This window comes from Giraffa tippelskirchi, chromosome 10 (assembly GCF_054371585.1).
Source record: "Giraffa tippelskirchi isolate mGirTip1 chromosome 10, T2T-mGirTip1v1.2.pri, whole genome shotgun sequence".
Classification (NCBI taxonomy): Eukaryota; Metazoa; Chordata; class Mammalia; order Artiodactyla; family Giraffidae; genus Giraffa; species Giraffa tippelskirchi.
Genome location: NC_137284.1, coordinates 7,371,080 through 7,398,145, shown reverse-complemented (window position 1 = coordinate 7,398,145; position 27,066 = coordinate 7,371,080). Strand labels below are relative to the sequence as shown.

General features: G+C 49.1%; 1 protein-coding gene across 2 annotated transcripts; it reads left to right on the top strand.

Moving 5' to 3' along the window:
* POLA2 (DNA polymerase alpha 2, accessory subunit) lies at positions 1–26,717 on the top strand. 2 transcript variants are annotated; one of them, XM_081532447.1, is made up of 19 exons: positions 1–465; positions 1,032–1,112; positions 3,473–3,597; positions 4,093–4,190; positions 4,540–4,597; positions 7,953–8,059; positions 10,443–10,636; positions 11,276–11,364; positions 12,802–12,957; positions 13,474–13,536; positions 14,497–14,539; positions 17,791–17,915; positions 18,740–18,778; positions 19,811–19,884; positions 23,388–23,496; positions 23,751–23,857; positions 24,686–24,745; positions 25,385–25,511; positions 26,220–26,717. In XM_081532447.1, the coding sequence occupies exons 3-19, from the start codon at positions 3,514–3,516 to the stop codon at positions 26,367–26,369; spliced, it is 1,683 nt and encodes a 560-aa protein (XP_081388573.1). In that variant the 5' UTR covers positions 1–465; positions 1,032–1,112; positions 3,473–3,513; the 3' UTR covers positions 26,370–26,717. The 2 variants fall into 2 exon arrangements, with proteins under 2 accessions (XP_081388573.1, XP_081388572.1); XM_081532446.1 differs by lacking the exon at positions 1,032–1,112.
* Positions 26,718–27,066: the final 349 nt, after the last annotated feature.

Here is a 27,066-nt window from a genome sequence, read left to right as displayed (position 1 = left end):
GCATTTGGCGGGTTTTTCCGGGCTAATCTGTTTTGTTCCCATCCCTGAGAAGCTCTGCGGTGGCTTTTAGGAAGCAGGACATTCTCCCCAGGAGAACGAACTTCTCAAGATTTCTATTTTCTTCCTCTAGGCGTTTGAGGGCTTCCAAAAAAAGAAAGAAAGAAAAAGTGTTTCTCCGTGACTGACGGCTGGGGCCTTCTGACCGCCTGAGGTCTTGAGCCATTTGGTCACTCTCCGCCTCAGGCCCTCGGAGGGTGAAAGGATCAGAGGGACCTCGTTCTGCTCATCGATCTCCACACTTGTGGGTTTCTTGGCGTCAGGTCGGAGCTAGGGTGGGCCCGGCCCCCGCCCCCGGCCCCCGGCCCCTGGCCCCCTCCTGGGTCATCATGGCTGTGTCCGCCCAGCTCTTGGTGGAGGAGTTGCAGATCTTCGGCCTAGAATGCGAGGAGGCTGTGATTGAGAAATGTGAGTTCCTTGCCCCCTGTCTGGACCCCAGCCCAGGTCCACCCCTCTGCTCGATTCCGAGGTTCACCTCCCCTAGATGGGGCTTGTCGGTGTTTGTGAGATGAGTGAAACTGAGTTTGAGACTTTGAAATGCTCACAGGGTACTGCTTGGATCCCAACTGAAAAATAAGAATGTGAAGAATGGTTTTCAGCCAGTGCAGTTGCACAGAATTTGGAAAATGTTTAAAGCTTAACAGCAAAGCAAGAGATGTTGGGATTTTGAAATGGAGCTTTTTATTCCTGGCTCCTCCCTTTCCAGCCTACAGCTAAACTTCTGCTGATCCATGACTTCTCATCAAAACTGTGCAAATATGAGTCCCTGAGGTGGGATCCTAAAATTGAATTTTAGCTTTGCAAGGAACTTTAAGGAGCTTGTCAGCTGTTTACAGGTGGAGAAACCTATTGTCGTTTAGTCTCTAAGCTGAGTCCAGCTCTTTTACGACCCGTGGACTGTAGCCTGCTAGGCTCCTGTGTCCATGAGATTTTCCAGGCAAGATACTGGAGTGGGTTGCCATTTACTTTTCTAGGGAATCTTCCCGACCGAGGGATCAAACCCATGTCTACTGCATTGTAGGCAGATTCTTTGCCACTGAGCCACGGAGAAACAGGTAAGGAAAGTTAATTGCCTGAGCTGGTCTGTGAGCCAGATCTCCTGCGCCTGCGTCCTGTGCTCCATCGTGTTGGTGAGGCTCTAGGGCAGTGTCAGAAAGCAAATTCTTTCAAGGTGTGGAATTCCCGATTTTAGAATCAGAATGATCATGCATCTACCTTTACTCTTCATTGGCACATTGAACTTCTTTTTTAATATATAAAACCAGAATGCAAACGTTAATTTATGAGAGACTGGAATACTCTAAATTTTTATCTCCAGGGCATTCTCTTCCTAATAGGAGACTTGAATGAGAAAACCAATCATAGTCAGAAATTTATTTGATGAGCCTAGAGTCAAAACAAGACAAATTGGTTGTGTGAAGTAAGTTTGTAAAAGCTTCAATCCAAGATGCCCGCTGGTTCCATTTCACGTAGGACTACATTGGCAGTGATGTTGGAATTCTAGACTTGTACTTCATAATTGCTAACCTCACCTGGACCTTAATATTGCCCGACATATCATACCGTTTCCCTGATCTGTTCACTCTGAGTCTTCTATGGGAGACATTCATCACCTGCTCTTCCTTTGACAGTCTTCTGTCCCATGCTCACTCTCAGCTGATGAACTTACTTTCTGTTTCGCTGAGAAAAATAGAAGGACCTGTGTCTATGCTATATTCCTTGCCTCCTCCCCTTACAGTGAATAAATTCTCCATATTTCCAGCAAAAGCCACACGCTCCACTTGAGTCCTGAATCCCATTCCTTCTCTCCTCCTTAAGGACATCACTCCTGTAATTCTTCCCTTTCTTATTTTCTATCTTCTCTCCGTAAGATATTTTTTCCTAGTAGCCTAGGAATGTGACTCTTACCCCAACCTTTAAATACTCCATTGTTGCCCCGTCCCACTCCAGTAATCTTCTCCCAGTTACAACAAGTCTTCTCAGAAGGATGGCTTCTTCTTCAGATTTTTCCTCTTTAAGCCCATTTCAGTCAGCTTTTTCATCCCCACCACTTCACTAAAACTGCTCCTCCCAAGGTCACCAGTGACCTTCACCTGGCCAAAGCCACAGATGCATTTTTCAGTCCCCCTTTGGATGAGCAGCAGCATTTGATGCCATTCATCAGGCCCTCTTCCAAGGGTCCTCTTCTAAAATGCCTTTTCCTCTTGGCTGCTTGTATACTCCTTCTGGGTGTTCTAATGTGCATGTACCATCTCTCAGCCTTTTGCAGATTCCTCTGCATCCTGAGCCCCAAAATACACTCAGCTCCTTGGTGATTGCACCTGGTCTCATGTGTTTGCTGATGGTCCCCAAATTTATAACTCAGCCCAGACCCTTTGCCTGATCTGCAGGCCAGTCTGCCTCCCACACGTCTCCATCTGGAAGTCTGATCAGCATGTCAACCTCTGGTGTCTGAAGCTAAGCTCCTGCTCTCTCTCAAGAGTTCCTCCTGCTGCCTCCCCACCTCAGTTAATAGTAACTGCCCCCATCTGGATGCTCAGGCTAAACCCACAGCATCATCCTTCATGGCTTTCTCTCCTCACACCCCACATCCGGTCAACAAATCCCAAGGGCTCTACCTTCGGGATGTTTCCAGTCTAGAGTCCAACCACTTCTCCCCTCCTCTACTGACACCACCTTGACCCAAGCAACCATCATCTCTCGTCATGGATTTGGCCATGATTCTCTTAATTGGTCCCCCTGATTCTGCCCTCGTCCCCTTCAATCTGCTTAATACAGCAGCCAGGGTGACCCTCTTCAGTGGAAGTCAGGTTGTGTTAACTGTTCTGTTCAAACCATCTAGTGATTTCTCAGCTTGCTCAGAATAATTACAGTGGCCAATGGTCTGCACCCCCTTTACCCTTTCAGCTTGTCTCTGTCTCCTCCTTCCTCTCTGCATTCCAGCCATGGAGATCTTGCTGATCTTGCTTCTCCCTCAGTATCCTTGCCTGAAAGCTCTTCCCCCTCAACACTGCCTGCCACACTCCTCTACGTCTTCCAAGTCTTGACTCAAATGTCATGCCCTCAATGAAGCCTTCCCTAATCACTGTGTTTAAAATTGTCAGCCCCTCCCTCCAGCCCCCGATCCCTCTCCAGGCTTTATTTTTTCTACAAAACACATTTAACCAGCTAACAAACATTTTTTACTTATTTGGCTGTTTTCTGTCTCCCCTGCATAGTGAGTTGTGTGAGAACAAGAGTTTGTCTCTTTGTTATTCACTGCTATTAATATATTCTTGTGTCTAGGACAGTGCCTGTCCCTAATAGGTTCTGGATCAATGACTATTGAATAAAAAAATAAAGGATTATTTTCACTTTTCAAGGTGAAAGCCACAAGAAATGAACTAAGTTCTTATGTGTCCATTTTCCCCTACAGTGGTAGAATTGTGCATTCTGTATGGACAGAATGAAGAGGGAATGACCAGCGAGCTTATAGCCTTCTGCACCAGCACACATAAAGACTGCCTTACCTTAGAGACCCTGAATTCTTTTGAGCACGAGGTAAGAAGAAACTGTAGGCAAACTAATAATGTAAATTTCCGTGTCTGCTCTGTCGGAAGGCGGAGCACTGTATTGAGAAGAGTGTGTACCTTAGAATCAGACCCGGATTCCAGTCCCAACGTGAGCTTGGACCAACTCCTTAATGACTCCTCTAACCTCAGTTTCCTCTTCAGTCAGTGGTTCCCATGATCCGTATTTTTTATGGTTATTGAATGAATTGAGAATGGTTGTAAATCCCTCCTAAAACTATGCTCAACAGGTGGTAGTTCTTCAGCAAATAATTGGTGTTAATATTAGAATTGTTATGTGTTGGAGAGAAACAGTGACAGGTTAAGTCTTTAATCTTTAGTCTATGTGTACATCTTCATTCTTCCTTTGAGGAATTTTATAGTTTCGATTATATTTCAAATGCCCATTATCACTTCATGACTGTGGGAAACGCTTCCTCTATTACTTGACTATGGAATAATATACTCATTATCTTTTCTTCCTCAGTTTCTGAGCAAAAGATTGTCCAAAACCCGGCATGGTGCCTCCAAGGACAAAGGGCACGGGCACGCAGGAGCCAGAGACATTGTTTCCATACAAGAGCTGTATCCTTTTCTGCTCAAGGCCCTTGTATCAAACTGCGTATTGTATTTTATCATTTGTCTACAGTTGCATGTGTAAGTTAAGAACAAGTAATAAGGGATTTCCCTGGTGGTCCAGTGGATAAGACTCTGAGTTCCCAATGGAGGGGACATGGATTCCATCTCTGGTCAGGAAACTAAAATCTGGCATGCTACATGGCATGGCTTAAAAAGAACAAAAAACATGAGAACAAACTCAAATTAAAAAAAAAAACAACAAGCAATATATCTAGTATTCAGATTTCTTATTTGGTCACTCCTTGCCTTAGACTTTGGGTGGAAGTTTATTGTTTCTCTTAACCAATGTTTTTAGAATCGAAGTGGAGGAGGAAGAGGAGACCCTCTTGAACTCTTACACCACACCCTCTAAGGTACGTGTACCCTGTTTGGAAATTGCATTCTACATGTAGCATTTTTTTTCTTTATTCTAAAAATATCAGCACAGCATTTGAAGTTCTAAGGGAGAAAATTAGCCACTCATACAGTTCCTACTCTGTTTCCACGGATGCATCTTCCTTTCCGATCATGTGCATAGATGTTTTGACATGATGGCAATCCTTGTGGACGCATAGTTATCCTGCTTTCTTCAGTTAGCATATCATAAAATTTTTATCAATGTAATTTCTCCATAATTACTCTTTTTTAATGGGTGTCTAGTTTTGTATCAAGTGGAGGCATTATAACTATTACTCATCCAGTTTAGGCGTTGGACCCCACGATGAGAGATGGAGTAGTGCAGTGGAAAGGCACTGTCCTCAAAGCCTGAGTCAAAGACCTAAGTGACCTTGAGTGAGTTGCTTTTATCTCTCTGAGCTGCCATTTCCTTTCCTACATAAATCAGGTTTCATTCATTCACTTACTGAGCAATTACTGTGTGCCAGACACTGGATGAGCTGGTGAATGAAACAGGCAAGGATGTGCTCTGCCCTCAAGAAGCCTATAGCCAGCAGATAATACCCCATGATATTGTCTTGAATAATATCTTGAAGGACTTGAAAACTAAATGAACATGTAAAGTGCCAAGCCCAAAGCAATGTATTCGGTAATCATAGTTAGTCTTTATCAAAAATGAATTTGTGGCAATCCTTAAACAAGGAGCAAGCCTTAATCTATCAAAGTAAATTACACTGTAAGAAAGAAGATGATTAGGGAATTCCCTGGCAAGGACTCGGTGCTCTCACTGCCAGGGCCCTGGGTTCAGTCTCTGATCTGGGAACTAACATCCCACAAGTCACGCTGCATGGCCCCGCACCCCAAAAAAAAGAAGGAGGGAAAGGTGAGTCATTTAAGTGTGCCTGTGGAGAACAAGAAAGCTAAAATGTTCACAGCATCAGAGTTGTTCATATTTGGGAGGACTGACTTGTGGTAACTCAGCTGTCATAGACTGATGCATAAATCAGATGCAAATTTACTTAATTTACTGTTGAAGTATACACCTTTCTGATGGCTGAAATACCATATTGAGGACACCCCATTCCTGCTATAAAAGTACTCAGGAGGCTCAATCACAGATCAAAGTTTGGCCACGGAATCATAGCTAAGAGATGAGCTGAAATGAGTGAACAATTTGAAACATGCATCTGAAGCTCAGAGGAGAGGCAGACTGGATCTGGGGTAGAAATAGGAAAAAGGCTGTAACAGTGCCCAGCACGTGGGAACTCGGGCATCAGCACAGCACAATGACAGGGTCAGAGCCCAGGACTGGCCTTCCCTTCCCAGACCGGTGCCAGGGGCAGGAGGGCCCATGTTGCAGAGGTGAGTATGTCAGTGGTCTTAGCTTGTCACCATTAAATATTTAACTTGTGCAATGACAGCTACTCTTTTTGTATGTTTAAATATTTATTTATTTATTTGACTGTGCCAGGTCTTAGTTGCAGCATGTAGGATCTAGTTGCCTGACCAGGGATTGAACCCAGGCTCCCCTCCATTGGGAATGCAGAGTCTTAGCCACCAGGGACCACCAGGGAAGTCCCACCAGCTACTCTTTTGCCCCTGTGCTCACCATACATCTTCTGGTTGTAGTCCGGCTCTCCACATGTCCTGCCTGACAGGGAGAGAGGTGTCAGCCTGGGGATTTGAAGTCCCCATGCTGCTGGCATCATGCTTCTAATAAGTGAATAATCTGGCTATAATTTGGGTTCCTGTGTGCTGTGAGGATGTGTTCCCCCCAGGGTATGAGACTGCAGTCCCTCTGTATCTCTCATGGGTGGATAAACCGGCCTGTAGTATTAGCAGTGAGTCTCCTGAGCTTGCGTAGAGTGAGCACACCCCGAGGAACGTCTCAAGCTGGCTTGCTGACACAACCAGGTTTCACCACGTGGCTGAGGGCTGAGCCCCGAGGCTCTGCTCTTTCCCAGAGTCCTGTCCTCTTGCTTCATCCTGGGAGATGGACCTGGAGCTCTGTACCCCCTATTTATTAGAAAGGTCTTCGGGAAAAATAGTTTGAGAAAAACCTATTGAAACCATAAAATCTTTGCCATCGTTTGGCCCAGTAATCACTCCTAGTAAGACTCTCTTGTAAGAAATTATCCAAATTCCAGGAAAAGCTACGTGCATGATAGTGAGCACCTCAGTATTTGTCGTCTCCAGAAACAGATACACCCAACAATAGAGAAGTAGTTATGTAAACTATTATATTATATATCAATTCCATCAACACAGCTCCCAGAAAGGATGAAGACTGACAATGTGGGAGAAATGCTCAGAATTAATATAGAGCAAAAAACTCAGTATATACAATACTTCAATGAAGGATCATATTCAAACTAAGGTTATAACTATTAGAATTTTTTCAATTGGAAAAATATTGAAATACTAGAAAGGAGTATTTTTAAATGGCTATTGTATAAGTGTGGTACATAAGGAAGGGTCCTTTTAAAATCTAGTTTCCATTCCAGCCACTTAAGGGTGGTTTCGAATCCTGCTTTCTCTCTCCTTGCCTGTCCGTAGTCCCCCCTGTAGGCAGCTTTGGTGGCATAACCTAAACCCGCAGCCAGGAGGAGCCCAAGGGCAGGGGAACGCCAGCCAATTAGCTGGCTGCCTGGTTTCCCTCCAGCCGAGGATTTTGTCTCTGCTCAGCCACAGTCCGTTGTCCCAGACTCTGGGGAGCAAGGGGTCTCAGGATTTGCCGGTTTCACCCTCCACTCCAGGCATCTCTTTGGATTCTTGTTGATGAGCAAAACCACCCAGAAAACAAAACTGACCATCAGTGAGGCGTGTGCTAAATACTCTCCAAGTATGAGCTCACCCGTGTTATCTGCCTGGAGTCACTCCCTTCTTTAATTCTGAAAATGTGTGGTAGACTTTGCCAGAATAAATAGTAACATGGTCCCATCCCTTGACAGGAAAATGTGTCCGTGCAGGTTAAAACTGAGTGTGTAGCCAAACTCTCAGCTGCGGTAAAGCAAAGAGAGGCGGGGAAAGAAAGGGAACACACGAGCGATTTGACAGGACAGATCGCCTACTTGGCAGTCCTTTCGGGGGATGTCGTTGGCATTTTCTTCATAGTTGCCTCCAAAATAGAGACAGTGTCCTGACGAGGACTGTATTACAGTTGCTGAAGTCTGAGATTCTGCTTGAAAGATGGGGCCTTCAGAAGAAAACCAGCCCTGTGTGATCTGTGCCCTTCATTCAGGCATGTCCTCCCTTTCTTCCTGAGGATCTGCGCTCTTCACTAGCAGCCCCTGGGTCTAGAGTGACTGGGCCCTTCTCTTGTTTTGCCTCTAGGGTTCTCAGAAGCGAACTATCACCACCCCAGAAACCCCCCTCACAAAAAGGAGTGTGTCTGCTCGGAGCCCCCATCAGCTTCTCTCACCGTCGAGTTTCTCTCCGAGGTATGGATCCTGATGACTCAGCTGCCAGGCAGCAGGCCCGCCCTCCCCTCTCTCTGGTTACCTGGTGGAGGCCGATACTACAACCTGAGTTAAGGAATAGGGGCGGACGTTTCCCTCTGCAGTCGACTGGCTGGAAGGCCAACTGCTCCCTACCTTCCCCCTCCTTATCCTGTGTGGAAAATTACTGTTTCTTAACGGTGGTTAAGGAAACTCACTTTCCACCCTCTTTTCTGGGGCTTATTTCCTAGATCAGGAACTGACATCTCCTACTGAAAACAACCTGTCTATTCAGAAGTCTGGGAGGCCTGCAAGTCTCTTGCCAGTAGGAGGCAAATAGGTTTCCACCTGCTTCTGTTAGTTCATGTGTTGTTGGGTTTCTTTTTCTTTTTTTTGAGGTATTTATTTTTAAAAAAGAAAAGCACGTATCTTTGTTCACAATGTTGCATAACCTGTTCTTTGTTCCTCACTCAGGTTACAGCTAGTTGCTGAGAGTTTTCTTGTCCCTGAACCTACCCCAACTTCATTGGTATTTTATCCCTGCTGCCACTTCTGCACATAAATCCACAGAGGTCACATGTGACTTGTGGAAATCTATAAACGACATGTGTTCCGTGAGGGAATTCCATAATGAGAGCTCTGCTGAAGAGAAGAAAGGGCTTTAGGTGCTGCCGCATCAGGATGGGGCAAAGGAACAGTGATGTTAACCAGTTAGGGTGATACTGGCTGCCGGGAGTCACTTCTAGACCAAGCAGAGCTTAAGACTTGTCAGCCTAAGACTTTCTATCACGTTAGAAAGGAGGTGATAGGGACATCCCTGGGAGTCCAGTGGTTAGCACTCAGCGCTTTCACTGCCGTAGTCCCGGGTTTGATCCCTGTCAGGGAACTAAGATCCCACAAGCCACTTGGCAGGGCCAAAAAACACAAAAGAAAAAAAAGAAAGGGAGCGATAGCATTGTTCAAGATCAGAAGGGGTCAGATTCTTCTTTTTTTCTTTAATTTCTTTTTTATTTATTTGGCTCTGCCTAGTCTTGGTTGTGGAACTTAGATCTAGTTCCCCAACCAGGGGTTGAACCCCGGGCGCCTTGCATTGGGAGTACAGAGTCTTAGGCCCTGGACCACCAGGGAAGTCCCCTGAAAGGTAGTTGGATCCCGAGGGCGGATTTGACTTTAGTGTGGCCCACTCCTGCTTTCAGGAGTTTTCACCCTGGCTTCTGAATAGAACTTTCTAGACTTAGAAGGGCATCTTTGGATGCACAGAGATGGCTGGTTACAGAGTGGTTCTCATAGGTGCCAGCACCATGGCAGCAGTTCTATTCTCTCAACAAGCAAGACTTTGAAGCTTGTAGATCTGTTTGCAATGGACCCCGTGTGAGCATCTCCCTGGGTTACAGGGCTGGCTGTAATGTGCATCTCACAGAGCTTCTCAGGGAGGAGCTTGGCGCAGTCGAGATGCACTGCCTAGTCATTCTTTAATGCACACTAGTAAAGCTGACATCAGAAACTGGCTTCGCAATTTATGAAAGTAGCTTCTAAATTATTCAGGTGGAGGCAGCCCTGGAGACAGAGGTAATTAGTCGAGCTCGTTTTCTGTAGCCCCTCTGGAAAGGAGGGACTGGCAGCACCCACTGTAACAGTGCCCACGGAGAACTGGTTCCTGCAGAGTTTCGGGGCATTAAATGAAGCCTGTGTAATCAGGCCTCTCGGTGCACTGTGTTCACAACCAAAGGGTTAGAAGACCTCGCTGTCCTCTAAGCAGATCAGCAACACTTGTATGTCCCCGGAGGTGGAATTTACCAGTGAGTGAGGAGAAATACGAGAACTTGCCGATTGAGACTTGGAGAATGGGCGTGTTTGTTCACTAGCTGACAGAATTCATTACCTGTTCACCTCCAGAGACACGGGGGAAAGCTGATTCCCTTTCATTTAACTTCATTGTTACTGTTTCTACCTTGAACTATATCATGAGGTGTTACCTGTACACAGAGCAACTGTTGGCTTATCCACAGTTCCAGGCTTTGATGATATTCTAACAAATGCTAAAAATTCAGAAGAAAGAAAACGGTACTCTAAACTGGCTCTTTAATCAATTCAGAGTTTGGGTTTTGTTTTACTTAGTTAGTTTTAAGCCAGGAGAAGACCTTTTAAACTGCATCTCTGTGTCCAAGCTTCTCTAAACACATTTGGTATTCCTCAACCCCCTTCATTCCTGAAATTCCTTAAAGGTCCAGAATGTCCAACCCCATTAAGCTGATTAGATTTATAAAATGTGAGGCCAGCCTGGCATGCCTCCAATCCCAAATTTCCAAGAGGTAACCTCATCTTAGACTCCTCTCTCCTTGTAGATATGAATGTGGTAACGTTGATGTCTTTTGCTTCCAATCAGCGCTACTCCCCCTCAGAAATACAGCTCGAGAACTAACCGGGGAGAAGTGGTCACCTCCTTTGGCTCGGCGCAGGGGGTGTTTTGGTCTGGGAGAGGAGGAGCCAATCACCTCAGCCTGAAGGTCTTGGGACATCCAGAGCCGCTCACCGGCAGCTACAAATCCATGTTTCAGAAGCTCCCAGACGTTCGAGAAGGTATTTGTTTACCCCTTTGACATTCTGGAAGGTATAAAACCACCTGGAAGGGTTTGAATCAGTAACAAAGCGTCAGCTAGGCTGGTAGAACGAGTTCAAGGTTGCCTTTGATTGATAGATGTCCTCTGGGCACCCCTATTAGGAAACGGATATGAGATGACCACTCTCAATAATTCTCCCAAATCACAATCACTTTGCTAAGAAAAAGCACATAACCATTTCCCAGTAACAACCACTTGAACTGTGTAAAGGAAGCCAATTACAGTGTTAAAGGAAGCGGAGACATTTATGGCTTCTTCCTTGGAAAGACTGGAAGGCTCTTCCGGTTGTTCCTGGCTTCCCTGAAACCCCCCTGACCACCTAAGTAAGAGGGAGGCTGGGGAGGGAGCCAGGCCAACTTTGGGACTATGACCTCATGCGTGACCCCCTCCCCCTGCCATGGCCAAATGGAAGGCTGGGTTCAGCAACCAAATATTGGAAAATTGGCTCGGGCTTGAGAAAGTTACAAACTGGCTGGTGTCCTCGGCACCCTGCCTGCCTCTGTAAAATGACTGACTTTAATGTTTTACAAGGTGCTGTGTTTTTCCTGCTTGGCAAGTAAAATGTCTTAAACATGCTTTTCCCCCTCTGGGATTTCAGTTCTGACCTGTAAGATAGAAGAACTTGGCAGTGAACTCAAGGAACATTACAAGATTGAGGCTTTTGCTCCCATTCTAGTCCCAGCACAGGTAAAAATTTGTTTAATAGTCTTTCCTGATTGATATTGTTTTTTTAAATCAGTGATGAAAAGTCAACCTCCTGCTTCCTTTTCACTAACTGTCTACCTTCTAGTTAGAACATCTATCTTGGATGAACTTGGTAAAATGGGTTATAAGTGTTCTCTGGTTTTGTGACCAGATTAAGTCGTTTTCTTTGCGCTTGGGTTAGAGTCTTCCATGTAAACAAGATTGAGGGCCTTAAGCATTCAAGTGTCAGGATATGAGAACAGCAGCAAGGTGAGGATTTCCAGCAACGGTGACTCATGGTCTCTCCCCTTCTTTGGTCTCTGTCATCAGGGATCAATTGCTGTGAATAGTGTCTACGTCACAGTTTAAACTGGGACATGTATAGTGCTTTCTCTCTAGAACGTACTTTAAGGGGAGATGTGTTCTCAAAATTTCTTTACGATGCCTTTGTCACATATTTGCATTCAGAGGAGAATGGCCAGCTGGGGAAGACATGCAAAGCCATGTCATATAAGGAAGATTCAGGGGAGTTGGGAGGAAGTAGTGGAGGGGAGGCTGGGTTGTACGATCTCATGGGGAAAGATTAGACTTCCTCGGTTTGCCCCCAGGAGTGAGAACAGGATAGAGGAAGCCACCAAGAGAGGAATTTCAGCTTAGTTTAATGAAGAACTTCCTGTTACAAGGCGGTATGGTGTGTGGTTAAAGGATATGGCCCTGGAGCCAAACATCTGGCCTTCAGACCCGCACTTTGCCCACTGTTTGACCTTGGTTAAATTATCTGACCTTTCTGCTGCTGGTTTTTCTCATCTCTAATATGGATGCAATAATAATATCCACCTCATGGTTATTGTGAGAGTTAAGTGAGTTGATACACATAAGCCTTTAGAACAGTGCCTGGTGTTTAGTGAGCCCAGTAAACCAGGGCTGTCGTTAATAGTTATTCAGGAGATGTGTGAAGAAGGAAATGGCAACCCACTCCAGTATTCTTGCCTGGAAAAGTCCATGGACGGAGGAGCCTCGCGGGCTGCAGTCCATGGGTTTACATGACTGAGCATGCATGCATGAGGAAGGTGGAGGGAGATGGATGGGTTGGTAGCAGTAAACTGGCAGAACTTAAAAAGAGAGAGAGAGAGATGTGGTGAGTGGGCTGCTGGTGGGGGGGTGGGCTCGGGGGCAAGTTCCCCTTCACTGGAGATGCTGTGGCTCAAACAGCCACTTAGAGGGGCTGAGGCATTAGATGCTGGGCAGGCTAGATTCCCTTTAAGGGTCCTTTCACCCCTGGGAGCCAGTGATGATACTTGTGGTCACCTCAGGCTCAAAGTGATGCCCCACCAAAAACATGTGTGCTGTTGTTGGAGGTCTGTTTTGTTTTCCATCGCGTGGACCAGATTTTAAGCTCCTGTGTCCCAAAGACTGTCCTTCTCCTGTGCATCTCGGTAGGAACCCGTCACCCTGCTGGGCCAGATTGGCTGTGACAGCAATGGGAAGCTGAACCACAAGTCGGTGATTCTGGAGGGAGATCTGGAACATTCCTCAGGTGCTCAGATTCCAGTGGATCTATCTGAGCTCAAAGAATATTCTCTATTTCCTGGACAGGTGAGATCAGGGGTGTGTCTCCCCTCTGGGTGTGGCTATGCTATTTGCTCCTGGTGTGTGCAGTGGACTGTGGCCAGCTGCCCTGCGCTTTTGACCTCTGATGCCAAGAGGTGTAACTGGAGCTCAGGCGCCAGAGTGGGCGCCAGTGTGGGGGTTCCGATCCCCTCTGCGCTCCAACCTTGCCTCTGGGATCTGCTGCAGCAGGTTTCAACCCCAGCTCCACCCCGCAAGGTGGATGACTGTGGCGATGTTACTTAACCTCCCAAACCCAGAGTGTCCTGATTTGTGAAATGGGAATGATAATTCTCACCTCATAGGAATGTTGTAAAAATGAGATCACTGTGTAAAGCACAATTATTATTACACTAATATAACCCCCTTCATTTGTTTTCTAGAAAAACACTCCCAAGTTTACAATTACAGAATGAGAGTAGCTGGACAGTACTTAATAACTCTATCACAATAACTTATTCCAGACCTCCCATTGATCAAGTCTGTCTGCTGCCTGCCTTTCAGGTGGTGGTCATGGAAGGAATCAACACCACAGGTAGAAAACTTGTTGCCACCAGACTCTACGAGGTACAGTGTGTGGGCCTCTGTCTGTCCTAGAGCCCGTCCCCTGTAAAGGCCTGTTGATTCGCTTCTCAATTCTCTGTCTGTAGAGTACGATCTACCTCTAGGTCAGGGCTTAGCAAACTGCTCCCCTAAGGGCCAGACAATACATATTTCAGACTCCGCAGACCTGGTGTTCATACAATGTCGACTCTGCCATCGTAGCACAAAAGCAGCCACGAACAAGCCAATATCCAAAGAGCGTGCTGTGTGCCAGTGGAAGTTTGCTTACAGCAACAGGCAGTAGCCAGATTCGCCTGTAGCTTAGCGGCTCCTGCTCTGATAGTAATCCTCCGCAGGCTTCCAGGGGAGGCAGAAGTAGTAGCAGCACCTGTCCTCCCAGGCAGGACACCGATCCTATGGTCGCCTGTTTTGCTCTTGCTCTTTCCTGGGTGTTTTTTGAGTTTAGCCGTGACCTCATGCTACCAGGTGTCTTGGCCACTCTGAGCAGTAAAGAAAAAGGGAAGGGTCATCAACTCTGTGGTCTTCCCTGGTAGCTCAGCTGGTAAAGAGTCCACCTGCAATGCAGGAGACCCTGGTTCAATTCCTGGGTCAGGAAGACCCACTGGAGAAGGGATAGGCTACCCACTCCAGTATTCTTGAACTTGCCTGGTGGCTCAGCTGGTAAAGAATCCGCCTGCAGTGCTGGAGACCTGGGTTCAATCCCTGGGTTGGGAAGATCCCCTAGGGAAGGGAAAGGCTACTCACTCCAGTATTCAGGCCTGGAGAATTCCATAGACTTTGTAGTCCATGGGGTTGCAAAGAGTCGGACACGACTGAGTGACTTTCACTTTCATCAACTCTGTGGGCTTTAGCTCCAAGGAGCAAGACACCCACAAACATGCCCCCATTCAGTGCCCACCCCATTCCTGACCAGAGGCAGTGCCTGGGGCAAGACCTCACCACGGTTTTCTCTCCTGTTTGAAGGGTGTGCCGCTCCCGTTCCATCAGCCCGATGAAGAGGATGGAGGTGAGCTAGACTTCCAACAGTATTTTGCCAACAGTACAGGTGGAGAGGGGTGGGCCAGGGTCTGGAGCACAGTTCCTCTGGCCCTGGGAAAGCTTCAGAAGCTGTAAGAGCACCATTCTGGAGCTCCAAGGGCAACCGCAGATTCATGGGTTCACAGGACCTTTGTGGAAGCCCAGGGGTCTGAGCCTACGTGGCTTGGTCAGCCTTACCTCCTGTGCTCTGATTCCACAAGAGCTGTCATTTCAAGACTAATATTTAACAGGTGTTTGGAGATTGCTTTGGAAAGGAAAAAAACAGTGGAATTCCCTGGCCATCCAGTGGTTAGGACCCCAAGCTCCCAATGCAGGAGCACAGGTTCCATTTCTGGTTGGGAAAGATCTTGCATGCTGTGCTGCCAAAAAAAGAAAGGGAAGGGGAAAGAAAAGGGAAAAAAAGAAAAGGGTAAAGAGCACCAATTTAAAAAAGAATTTCTTTAAATGCCATGTGATATTCTGGACAAGAAAAGGGGACATTAGTGGAAAAACCAGTGACATTTAAATAAAAATCAGGAGCTAACAGTAACATACCAGTATTAATTCCTTCATTTTGATGAATGTACCCTAGTTATGTAAGATGTTAGCATTAGCGGTTGCTGGGTGAAAGGTGTACATACGGGAACTCTGGACTCTGTTGGGGACATTTCTATAATTCTGAAGTTATTCCAAGATGAAAACTGTATTTAAAAATTAGACACTTTTCTCAGGAAGCCTAGAGTTACTTGGTAGCTAACCTAGATGAGAAAAGACGAACATTTCAGTAAACTTGGCTTCAGAACAATTCCAAGCATTTTTGTAAGCAGAGCAGTAGACTGTTGAGGATTAGCAGGGAGATAGCTGATGCTAGCTGTATTGTCAACACCCCCTACGTTAATATTGTGTGAGGTCATTCTTAGAGGCGGCCTGGAATTGGGAGCAAAATTTAGGAGTTTATGACATTGCACATTCTCTCAGGAAGTAAGTGTTTATGGAAGCTAGAGTGCTGGTACTGAATCGAGTTCAGGTAACACAGGGAAGAGACAGGGCTGAAATGCCCAGAGCCTGAGCTGTGCCAGGGAAATCTTTGGAAGCAATTGAATAAGTTGGTTTTGTTTTGTTAATAGTTATTTATTTTTATTTATTTATTTGGCTGCATTGGGTCTGCATTATGGCATGCAAACTCTAGTTCCCTGACCAGGAATTGAACCTGGACTTCCTGCACTGGGAGTGCAGAATCTTAACTGCTGGAAGTCCCTGAAAAAGTTGTTAATAGACATTCTGTGAGCAAGGTGTTGGTCTCAACACCTGGGTGTGGAGACACAGAATACAACATGGACCTGTTCCCCGGGCACTCACCCTGGGGCCAGTGTCTCCTGGGCTCCTTGGAACCGAATGCAGCTTTGTCCCCTCCCCCCTTCACAGCGCCAGTCTTACTCTCCTACTTGAATTCTCTGTCTCAGTTCAGTTACAGCCACGCTCGACCAACAGTGGCCCTCATTCTTGGAATATATTCCTGAATGTATTACTTTATATGGCAAAAGGGACTTTGCAGGTGTGACTAAGTTAAGGCTCTCGAGATGGGGATTGTCTAGGTGGGCTCAGTGTAATCACAAGGGTCCTTATAAAGAAGGGTGGGAGAGGGCGAGTCACAGAGATTGGAAATGTCAGGTTCTGGCTTTGAAGGTGGAGGAGGGGCCGTGGGCCAGGGATGCAGGCAGCCTCCGGAAGCTGGAAGGGGCTGGAAACGATTCTCCCTAGAGCCTCCAGAGGGAATGCTGCCCTGCCCACACCTTGATTTTAGGACCTCCGACCTCTTGGACTGTAAGATAATAAATGCGTATTGTTTTAAGCCACCACGTTTGTGGTCGATTGTTACCGAAACCGTAGGAAGCTAATAAAGCTGCCTGTTAAGAAGACAAGGATCATTGGATTTGTTGTTGTAAGCTACAGAACCTGGTTCAGACTAACTTAAGAGAATTTGTTAGGGGAAATTCAGGTAGCACACAGACCGGACAGGTGGCTGGAACAGGTTTACAGCCCGGATCACGGCTCAGTGACGCCAGGTGTCCAGGTAGCAGGGAGTCCTGGGCTGTATTGACCAGGCATCTCAGCTGGATGGGTCAGCGCCAGTCTTTTTTCTGTCCTTCGATAGTTCACCTTGAGATTCTAGAATCCGGAGGAGAGAGTGAATGGCTTAAGCCGGTCTGTGCCTGCTCCTTGGCTGGGGAGGACGATGCACCTAATTTACATCTCCATAGGCGGGGGGCACCTTATGGAGGCCAAGGCTGATTCTCTGAAAGAAAAGCAGATGCTTTGAGGAAAAGGGCGCCCTGAAACAAGGCCTGCACCCCATAACACGAGAGTCTCCCATCCCAAGCCTGTCTTCCTGGAGCCCTCGATGTACCAAATTTTCCAGCTGCTCTCACCACTGGATGGTCCCTCCCACTGAGCTCTCAAACCTCAGTGCTGTCGGGGACCCCGCCTTGCCCTGGCTCCTGAAAAACTCGACTCTCAAGTGTAAGCAAAGTCACAAAAAGACAAATACCATCTGATTCCCCTTAGATGAGGTTCCTAGAGGCGTCAGAATCATAGAGGTGGTTGCCAGGGACTGGGGGAAGGGGAGCAGGGAGTTAGTATTTAACGGGTATGGAGTTTCAGTTTCACGAGATGCAGAGAGTTGTGGAGGCGGAAGGTGGTGACAATTGCACAACATTATGGATTTATCTAATGCCACTGAAATGTTGACTTAAACATGGTTATGATCAGGAGGAATTTCCCTGGTGGTCCAGTGGTTAGGACTCCGAGTTTTCACTGCTGAGGGCACAGGTTTGATCCCTAGTCAGGAAACTAAGATCCCGAAAACCATGCAGCACTGCCCCCCTCCCAAAAGAAAGTTGAGTTTTGTGTTATATGTATTTTACCACCAAAAAAAAAATTAAGGGGAAAACCATGTGAGCAAATGCCACTTTGATCAATTCTCTCATGACTGCCACTTTCCTCCCATCGTCCACACTCTGCTGGTAAATGTCCCTGGAGTTCTGGTTGCTTGCACACTTGCCTGTCTGTGCAGCTCATGGAGGGCTCTTTGAGGGCAGGGTGAGGTCTTATTCCTTTCAGTTCCCAGAGTTGCACAGGTTAGACTCTTAATTGAGTCCCGAGGCATCTTGCCCTCATTGTCCTTTCTCCCACCACCCCAGCATCTTCTCATCAACACCTTAACAATCCTTTCCGGCTTAGATTCTGAGCAGTTCATGGTCCTGGTGGCCTGTGGGCCGTACACCACGTCTGACAGCATCACCTTTGACCCCCTGCTCGACCTGATCACCGTCATCAACCGGGACCGACCGGACGTCTGCATCCTGGTAGGGCCCCTCTGGGGGACAGTTCACCCAGGCAGGCACCAAAGGAAGAACAGTTGGGGGATGGGGGGTAATATTAGAAAAAGGTCTGATGAGGTTGTAAATTTTTAGGAAGAGTGTCAAACTCTCCTCCTTCTTAAAAGTATTTTTGAGTTCTTGGTCTCCATCTTTGGCAATGTGTGCGTGTTTTTTGTTTGTTTTAATATTTATTTATTTGGCTTCACCAGGTCTTACTTGTGGTGCGTGGGGTCTTTGATCTTCATTGCCGCATGCAAGATCTTTAGCTGTGGCATGTGAGATCTAGTTCCCTGACCAGGGATAGAACTCAGGCCCCCTGCATTGGGAGCAGAGTCTTAGCCACCGGCCCACCAGGGAAGTCCCCTTGTGTGCATAGTCTTAATCAAAAAGCCCAAGGTGTTTTGCCACCTGCGTTGGTTTTTGAGTATTTCACCTCTTGTCTAATTACTCCCATTTGTGAACTCATCTCTTTTGAAAGCTCAGAGTACTGCTTCATGGAGGTAGATTGCCCTTTCTGGGTTGAAGGGGGAAAAAAGCCCAGTATTATAGGAGGCAAAGCAGCTAGTGACAGGGCCCAGTAGCCCTCTCCATCCAGGAGGTTGTGTCCTTCTGCCTGTGATGTTGGCTGGGCACCATCCCACTCCCACCCACCTGCCACCTGTCCCAGGCTGTACAGGCAGCCTTGGAGGGAGAGATGGACCCTGGGCAGAGAACTGCTAGAATCGGGTATGTGAGGGTACTCAGAGGCACGTGCAATTCTAATGTGTTCTTTTGGTACCTTTGTTTCTCCACTTCGGGCTGATCTGCAGTTTGGACCTTTCCTGGATGCTAAGCATGAACAGGTTGAGGTAAGTGACTGGGGCTGGAGTCAGGGAGAGACCGGGTACTCGCATTCAGTCGAGGCCTGTTACTTTCATCTCTTGGAGTTTATCCTGCATCTGTAACAGCCTAAATGAATCCCTGTGGCTGATCAGAAAAACATTATTGCAGGGCAAGTTTAAAAAGGTACTGACTGTGAAGGCTTCATTTCACCAGAATACAGAGCCATCTGGAAGATGGGGCGGGTGGGGGAGGGGATCCAAATATCTGAGTCCTGGTCCCCTTCGTGTTCGACTGTGGCTCTGGGGCAGGAGGGTGGGGGAGGTGCCCATGGTCCCGGAGCTGTGCCTGTGAAAGCCCTTTCCTGGCTGCGACAGCTCCAGGCCCTGAGTGTAACTGTCCTTTGAACTTAAAACACAAATGGCCCTCCTGGAGACAGCACCTCCTTTTGTCTCAGGAGGGGTTTCTTTGTTTTGTTTTTTTTAATTTTTGACTGCTGAGTCTTCGTTGCAGTGCGAGCTTCTCTCTAGTTGGGGCAAGCAGGGGCTACTCCTCAGTTGCAGCGGCTTCTCTTGTTGCGGAGCACGGACCCTAGGGCACGCAGGCTTCAGTGGTTGCGGCACATGGGCTCAGTCGTTGCAGTTCCTGGACTCGGAAGCACAGGCTCAGTAGTGGTGGCACGTGGGCTCAGTGGGCTCAGTTGCTCCTCGGCATGGGGGATCTTCCCAGACCAGGGATCTCCTGCATTGGCAGATGAATTCTTTACCGCTGAGCCAGCAGGGAAGCCCTCTCAGGAGGTTTACCAGCCACAGCAAAGGCTTCAAAGCTCTCTTCTTCCTACTTCTCCCCTCGGCTCACTTTCAGGACTGATTCTTCCCCAACCTCCTTGCCTGCTCCCAACTAGACTCAGCTCTCAAAAGGACAGAGACCATTGTCTTGGGTATCTTTGCATCTCCTTCAGCTCCTCACCCAGCATCTGCCTCCAGGGTCATCTAAGCAGCGCTCAATAAGTGAACAGACACCAAACGTTCACCCTGTAAATCTCCTTTCTTTTCTTGCAGAGCTGTCTGCTGACAAGCTCATTTGAAGATGTTTTCAAGCAATGTCTCCGAACAATTATCGAAGGAACGCGAAGGTCAGCATTCAAAATACTGGGCAGAACCTTATACTTCCTGAGTTTCTCCAGGGCTTCCCGTTAAGAAACTGAAACCGTTCAAAAGTCGTGGTAGTTCCCATCCTTATATCCTTTTGAACTGCAGAGATCAGATAGAACCCTTGAACTTCAAGCGCGCCAACCCTGAGTGAAGAGGCATCTTTGTAAAACACCAAGATAAACACACTTGAAAGGCCAAGGCTGCCCAGACTTTGGCTCTTCCCTGGCTCTTTCCCTACTTCCTTCCTTTTCTCACTCCCTTTTGTAGAAATTCATGTTCCCTGGGAATCTTCCCAGGGTGGGGCTGGGGAGTGTTTGATGGCTCACAGCACAGAGTCCTGGGGGGCCTAACATCTCCTGTGAGTGAGAGTTGGGGGTGAGCCCAAGTCCTTCCCCGAGTCAGTGCTTCCCTGGTTTCATGGGCGCCCCGCGACGGCTCGCACGTGGGTGGGGACGCATGAGGGTGGGGATTTTGAATCCTTGCCACGGACTGGAGGGATGGGACTGGGAAAGGTCATAGTGGTGATGAGGGCTGGGCAGTTCTAATTTGAGAGAAAAGCCGCTATTCCAGGAAGAGCCTAAGCCAGAAGTAGAAAGTTTTTCTGGAAGCCGACACCCCCATTTCCTGTCGCTTTCCTCCAGTGCCTGGGTTCGAGAGAAGCTGTCTTGATGGTGGATCTCCTCCTCCGGGGATCCGCCTGCCAGGAGCTGAGCTCATCAAAAACAAACATTCCTGAGGCTAAATGTAAAATACGTCTGGAAGAAGGGTGGTTTTTGAAACAAGATGTATAGTCTTCTGCCCTTGGCGGTGAGAACTGATCCCAGCAATGATTAGCTGTGATTCTACCTTCTCATCCTAGCAGTGTAGGCCTCTCGGACTGTGGGAAAACCCCAACCGACCCCAGAGTCGGGGGGCTCGAATCGTGTGGTGCGACAGCCTGCAGCTGGGCCTGCCGCTCCCTTCCCCCTCCCCCACTCCAAGTGACAGGACAGGTGTCTTCCCTCTGCACCCCCAGGGTTGTCGGGACCCTGAATGAGTTTGTCAGACCTGGAGGCTCCTCAGGAAATAAATCCCTGAAAAACAGGGGCAGGCCTGGTGTCCCTGTTTTGTCAGCCCTCGGGTCCCCTCCGGGTTAGGCGGGGACTGCCCCGCACGCCAGCCGGGTACTTTCCATTTGAGATGGGGTTCTGTTTTTGGTTCCTCACCCCATGTGGTATTGACAGCAGTGCCACAAACAAAGAACAGACCGGGCATTGTTGCCCTGGGGTGAGCTCCCAGCACCACCAGGCACTTTCATCTGCAGCCAGAGTGTGCCTCGGGGAGAGGGGCTGCCCACCCTCCCCAAACAGTATAAAAATGGCCCTCTTTGGGGGGATTTATTTTTACTCTGAGAGGTCAGCAACGCAGAGCATTGAACCCATTTATCAGTGAAAACCAGAGCCCGTGAGGAAGCACTGCCTCCCTCCTGGGAGCCCAGCAGAGCCCCGGAGCTTGAGGGAGCGGCTGCGAGGCCCGGCCCACCATGATGTGTGAAGTTGTGCAATGCTCAGCATAGTTGGAATTTTCTCTCGGATCCCTCCCCCTACAACCCGTGTATAACCCAGAGCAGGAGGCCCGTTTCCTCCTTAACTGTTGCTCTGCCAGCTCCTACGAGTAAACAGAGCAAGTCCACATCTTAACAGCTGCCGGCTGCACCTCTGCTCTTTGTGTCCATCACAGACTGAGCCCTGGGGGTCTGAAATACACACTGTCCCCTCCAGGTCACCCCTCGGCCCGTTTGCCAGGCTTCAGCACCCAAATTGGTAGTCTTGGATAATCACAGGGAACTTTTCAGTGGCAAGGGGCAGTAGCTAATTTGCAGAGTACCTTTGGTCTCAAAGTTCAGATTTTCCGCTGCAGAAGTGTCGGCTCACGCTTTGAGCAGGCACGATAAACAAGTGGCATGTGTATGAACATCATCAGCGCCTTTATCCCACTTGAGAGGCAGCCATGTCCCTATACCTGCACAGGTGGGTACCTGCCAGTACCCACCTTTGGGAAGCCATCTCGTTTTAAGCAAGAGAGGGCGCTAGAAGTAAGAGCTAGTGGTGAGTGTTGTTTGTAGATTAGTAGCTAAGTTGTTAACGACTTTTGTGATCCCATGGACTGTAGCCTGCCTGGCTCCTCTGTCCATGGGATTCCCCAGGCAAGAATACTAGAGACGCAAGAGAAACAGATTCAATCCCTGGGTGGGGAAGATCCCCTGGAATAGGAGATGGCAACCCGCTCTAGTATTCTTGCCTGGGAAATTCATAGACAGAAGAAACTAGCGGGCTACAGTCCATGGGGTCACAAAGTCGGACACAACTGAGCAACTGAGCATGCACAGGGATCGAACCCGAATCTCCTGCTTGGCAAGTGGGTTCTTTACCCCTGAGCTCCCAGAGAAGCCCAGTGGATGTTAGACATGCCTCCAAAATAACACCTTCCACCATAGGCCCCTCTGCCAAGGACAGCGAGGGAATCAAGGAGATGGGTTTTTTCCCTTTTCTTCCCTTGTGTGGCTGGGGAGGATAAAGCGTCGGCCCCTAGAGTTACAGGGTTTTTCTTCACTTCTGTGTTATAACTCTCCACCAGAGGAAAGATCTGTCATCTCTGCTTTTACTGTTGCTGTTAGATATTTCCTTCATGTTTGTCAGACAGTTGGCTGAGGAATAAAAACCAGCGCTGATTCCCTGTGTGAGGTGGAGGGGCGGGGAGGGGGCATGGGCTCTGGGAGAACCCACTGTGTCTCCCCCTCCCGGATCCACTCTGCCTGCCTGGTCCCTCCCGGGGGAAGAGCCCCCAGTCAGGGAGGCAACGGGACACCTAAAAGCCACATCTGTTCACCCACTGTGAAGAGTCAGAACTTCGGCTTCAGCTCTGGCTCTGAGGAAAGTGAAGGTATATCAGTCTTTCAGCCGTGTCCGACTCTGCAAACCCATGGACTTCAGCGCCCCAGGTTCCTCTGTCCATGGAATTCTCCAGACAAGAATACTGGAGTGGGTTGCCATTCCCTTCTTCAGGGGATCTTCCCAACCCAGGGATCGAACCTGGGTCTCCTACATCGCAGGCAGATTCTTTACCACTGCGCCATCTGGGCTCTGAGGATTTCTAGTCACACTCTTGTCTTTCCTGATTTTCTAGAATCTCTGTCTTGTCTTTCCTTTTTCTACCGGTCGTCCTCTTCCTCTCTCAGTAGAACATGACGCGGAGCTGGGAGAAAGCACGTCCTGAGCCTCTCGAGGTGGTCGTGTGATAGAACAGACCGTCTGTCACACCCAGTGCCCTGCGGGGAACAGCAGCCCCTCCTCGTGGAAGAGCTCCGTTCTGAGTATCCCCCTCGGAAGCAGGCTCTTGTCTGAGGCCCTGACGCTTGGAGTCTGTCACCCAGCTATGAGCTGTGTTCATTTTCCTTCCTCTCCTGACGTGTTTTGTTTTTTGTTTTTTTTTTTTGGCAAACCAGCTCCGGCTCCCACCTCATCTTCGTCCCATCGCTGAGAGACGTGCATCATGAACCTGTGTACCCACAGCCTCCCTTCAGCTGCTCTGACCTGCTTCGAGAGGACAAAAAGGTACGCGCGTCCCCTCCTTAACAGCAGGCCTCCGAATGCAACGTGCCGGTGGCGACCACCCAGCTCCATCTGGAAGTGGAGGGTGGGGAGATGGAGGGCCTGATTCTCAGCTTCTCTGTATCACAAGCACAGGTGTTATGTACTGGGTGTTGGACTTTCAGTGCTCTCCCCAGCCCTTGTGGACTCCCCACTTTCCCAGAGGAGAAGTTTCTAACTTCAGTGTGCAAACGCCTGCCCCACCCTTCTCGTTCCAGCGAGTGCAGCTCGTGTCCGAGCCCTGCACCCTCTCCATAAATGGAGTGATCTTTGGCTTGACGTCCACCGACCTGCTGTTCCACATGGGGGCCGAGGAGATCAGTAGGTGAGAACGTGGTTCCAGTCCCACGAGCAGTTTCCGGCCCTCTGGACCCTGGTCCTGTCCTTGGCCAAAGGCCTGCTGGGCAGAGTCTCGAACAGGCATTCCCTAGAGCAGCACTTTCTGCCAAACCCTTTGGCCACTGAGTTTCTCTGCACCCAAAGTGGGCGACGGGACGCGCGTGTATCTATTACCACTTGTCTATGGTGTTTGAGGCCTTGCAGGGCCCCTTCCATCCTATCTTTGTCCTTAATTTCTAGTCATAGAAGTTCATCTACTTTGCTTCCTTTGCCACATGTGTGACCTAAACAAGCTGTCCCTGCGCATGGAGGTGACTGTATTTACCCTGGAGGGTATTCCCTCTCCCAGAACAGGGTGTTACTCTGCAGGGGATCAGACGCTGCCGGGTGTGTTGAACCGAGGCTCGGTGGCTCAGTTCTCCCATCACCTGTGATGGGAAGGAGCGTGGAGCCATTCGTGTGTTAGGCGAGATGGGTGTGTGCAGGTTGGCTCTGGTTGGAGGTGCAAGGGTCACCCGGCTACAGCTGGCCCCTTGAGGGGCAGGCCCCACCTGCTCTTGCATGATGTGGGGCTGATGACGGCCCACCTGGGCCCTGATCACAAGGGGTTCCCGCTTTTCCCCTTCTCAGCCCAGTGTCCTGCTCATCAGACTGAGCTGTTTACAGACACGTCTTTAAAATTCTCCAGAGGCAACTTCTGTCACACACCTTGGCCACATCGCTTCTCTCTAGTTTAAGAAATCCTCCCCGAAGAGAAACAGGCCCTGAGAAACAAGTTTCCACATTCCGTTTCTTGCTTTTCTTCTTTCTGCAGTTCTTCTGGAACTTCAGACCGGTTCAGCCGAATCCTTAAGCACATCCTGACCCAGCGGAGGTGAGCCCGCCCTGTGGGGCATCTGCCCGTGCCGGGAGTGCTTTGGAGTCACAGAACTGGGACAGATTTGACTTCAAGAACCTGCCCCAGTGGAAGTGAAAGTTGCTCAGTTGTGTCCAACTCTTTGCAACCTCATAGACGGCAAGGAGATCAAACCAGTCAATCCTAGAGGAAATCAACCCTGAATGTTCATTGGAAGGACTAATGCTGAAGCTGAAGCTCCAAGCCTTTGGCCACCTGATACAAAGAGCCAACACATTGGAAAAGACCCTAATGCTGGGAAAGATTGAGGACAGAAGGAGAGGGGGCGACAGAGAATAAGAGGGTTGGATGGCATCACTGACTCAGTTGACATGAGTTTGAGCAAAGTCCTGGAGATGGTGAAGGACAGGGAAGCCTGGCATGCTGCAGTCCATGGAATCACAAAGAGTCAGACACGATTTAGTGACTGAACAACAACAGCCTTCCCCAGGCCACTTCCAGGGAATTCCCTCCTGGCATGACAGGCCTGTTCTGTCCCCCAAACACAGAGGGCAGGGAGAGGCAGTGTTTGACAGCATGGAAACTAGCGGCAGAGAAAGAGTCCATCTGGGGAGGGCTCCCGAGTCCACTGCTGCTAACTTTCTCTTTTCTCTGTAGCTACTACCCACTCTACCCACCCCAGGAGGACATGTCCATCGACTACGAGAACTTCTACCTCTATGCTCAGCTGCCAGTCACCCCCGACGTGTTCATAGCCCCATCAGAGCTGAGATACTTCGTGAAGGTGGGTTTGAACTCAGCCATTTCCCAGAAATGACAGAACCAGTGCCTTTCTGAACCCCCGGCACTTACTCCTCTCGGGTCTGCTGGTGGGGACAGTGGCCTCGTTCCTTTGGGGGAGGGGGGAGGGGTAGAAAACAAATTTGTTAGTATAATGCTTAAGTAAGTGGTATGCCCTTGCTGCCCACCACCACCACCCCATCCCACCCCCAGCATGGTGCTCAGGCAGCCCAGCCTGGGAGCCCCAGAGGCAGCTAGGAAGACCTTCTAACCACGGTTCTCACCCACGGCCACCTCGGGTGACCTGGGCCTGCCTGTCCCCTCCCCAAATTCCAAGATGAGCTCCCAGCAGCCCTTGGGCACGTTCAGGTTCGGACCCTCACGGGGAATCTACCCCGTCAACCTCCTCTTGCCAAACCAGAGCCAGTCCAACCTCCGGAGGTAAACCTTCTTTCACGCTGTGAAACAAATAAGCAAGTTTGTCTCCACGTTTGGAAATTGGCTGAGTCACCTTGTTTATTTTGTTTTGGAGACACAAGACAGACTCAGAGTTTTCTAGTAATAAATTAACATATTGAACCGAAGATGGTTTTCGTTTCCAGTTTCTATAACATTCTCTGGGGCTGAACCCTTAAATGAGTCCAGCTTCTTCACATCTGTGCCCATGGTTTCAGCCTTTCCAGACCCATAGTCGCTCTTTCCTTCCCCCCAGGACATCCTCGGCTGTGTCTGTGTGAACCCCGGGCGCCTCACCAAAGGGCAGGTGGGGGGCACCTTCGGCCGACTCTACCTCAGGAGGCAGACCGCAGGCGGCGAGGGGAGGCAGAGTCCGTGTGCTGCCGCCCAGGTGGTCAGGATCTGAGCCGTCGTCTGTCACCCCGTGTCTCGCGGGCCTCACAGACGTCAGGACTGGGAGTAGCCCTCTGACGGGACTGGGAGTAGCCCTCTGACGAGATCCCACCCGTGGAAGGAGGGGAGCAAGCCAAGGGCAGGGGGCCCTGTGGGAAGGCCTCAGGCAGCTGGTCCCCAACCCTGAGTCCAGCTTCTCTGGAAGAAAGCTGTTGTTTCTTCCTGGACACTCGGAGTCCAGAGAGAACCGGCTGTGGGTGCAACACGCTCAGGAAGGCCAAGGCTTTATGATTTCTTATGTGGGTCAAACAGAAAAACAACTTTGAGAGAAATAAAATAAATTCTGTAACTTCTGCGTTGACTCTGTCTTCCGCTCCTTCTTTTTCCTGGTAGTGAACAAAGTATGTTGCCTCCTTGACCTCTGTCCAGAGAAGCAGAGCGTCTGTCACGCTGGGTTTCCACCCAGCCCCAGCTCTGACCCTCTGAGGCCCCCATGGCCTCTGTGCTGAGGAGGCGCTGCGCTCGCTCGGCTGAGGAGCGTGCAGCTGGCTGCATGCCAGGCCGCGAGGCGTGGTCCTCTTGGGCCCGCCATGGTCCCAGCCTGACCCCTGCATCTGGAGGGGGGCCTCCCAGAGCTGCGCCAGAGCTGGATCTCCTCGCGCTGGCTCGGCTGAGTTGCACCACCGCCCGGGTCTCACCTCCAGCCCAGA

Bases quoted from the DNA above. Each gene is read 5' to 3' on its own strand.
- POLA2 (XM_081532446.1), top strand. From the start codon at position 387: ATGGCTGTGTCCGCCCAGCTCTTGGTGGAGGAGTTGCAGATCTTCGGC. The intron at 4,598-7,952 runs GTACGTGTACCC...TTTTGCCTCTAG, and splicing joins CTTACACCACACCCTCTAAG to GGTTCTCAGAAGCGAACTAT. The intron at 18,779-19,810 runs GTAAGTGACTGG...CTTTTCTTGCAG, and splicing joins CTAAGCATGAACAGGTTGAG to AGCTGTCTGCTGACAAGCTC.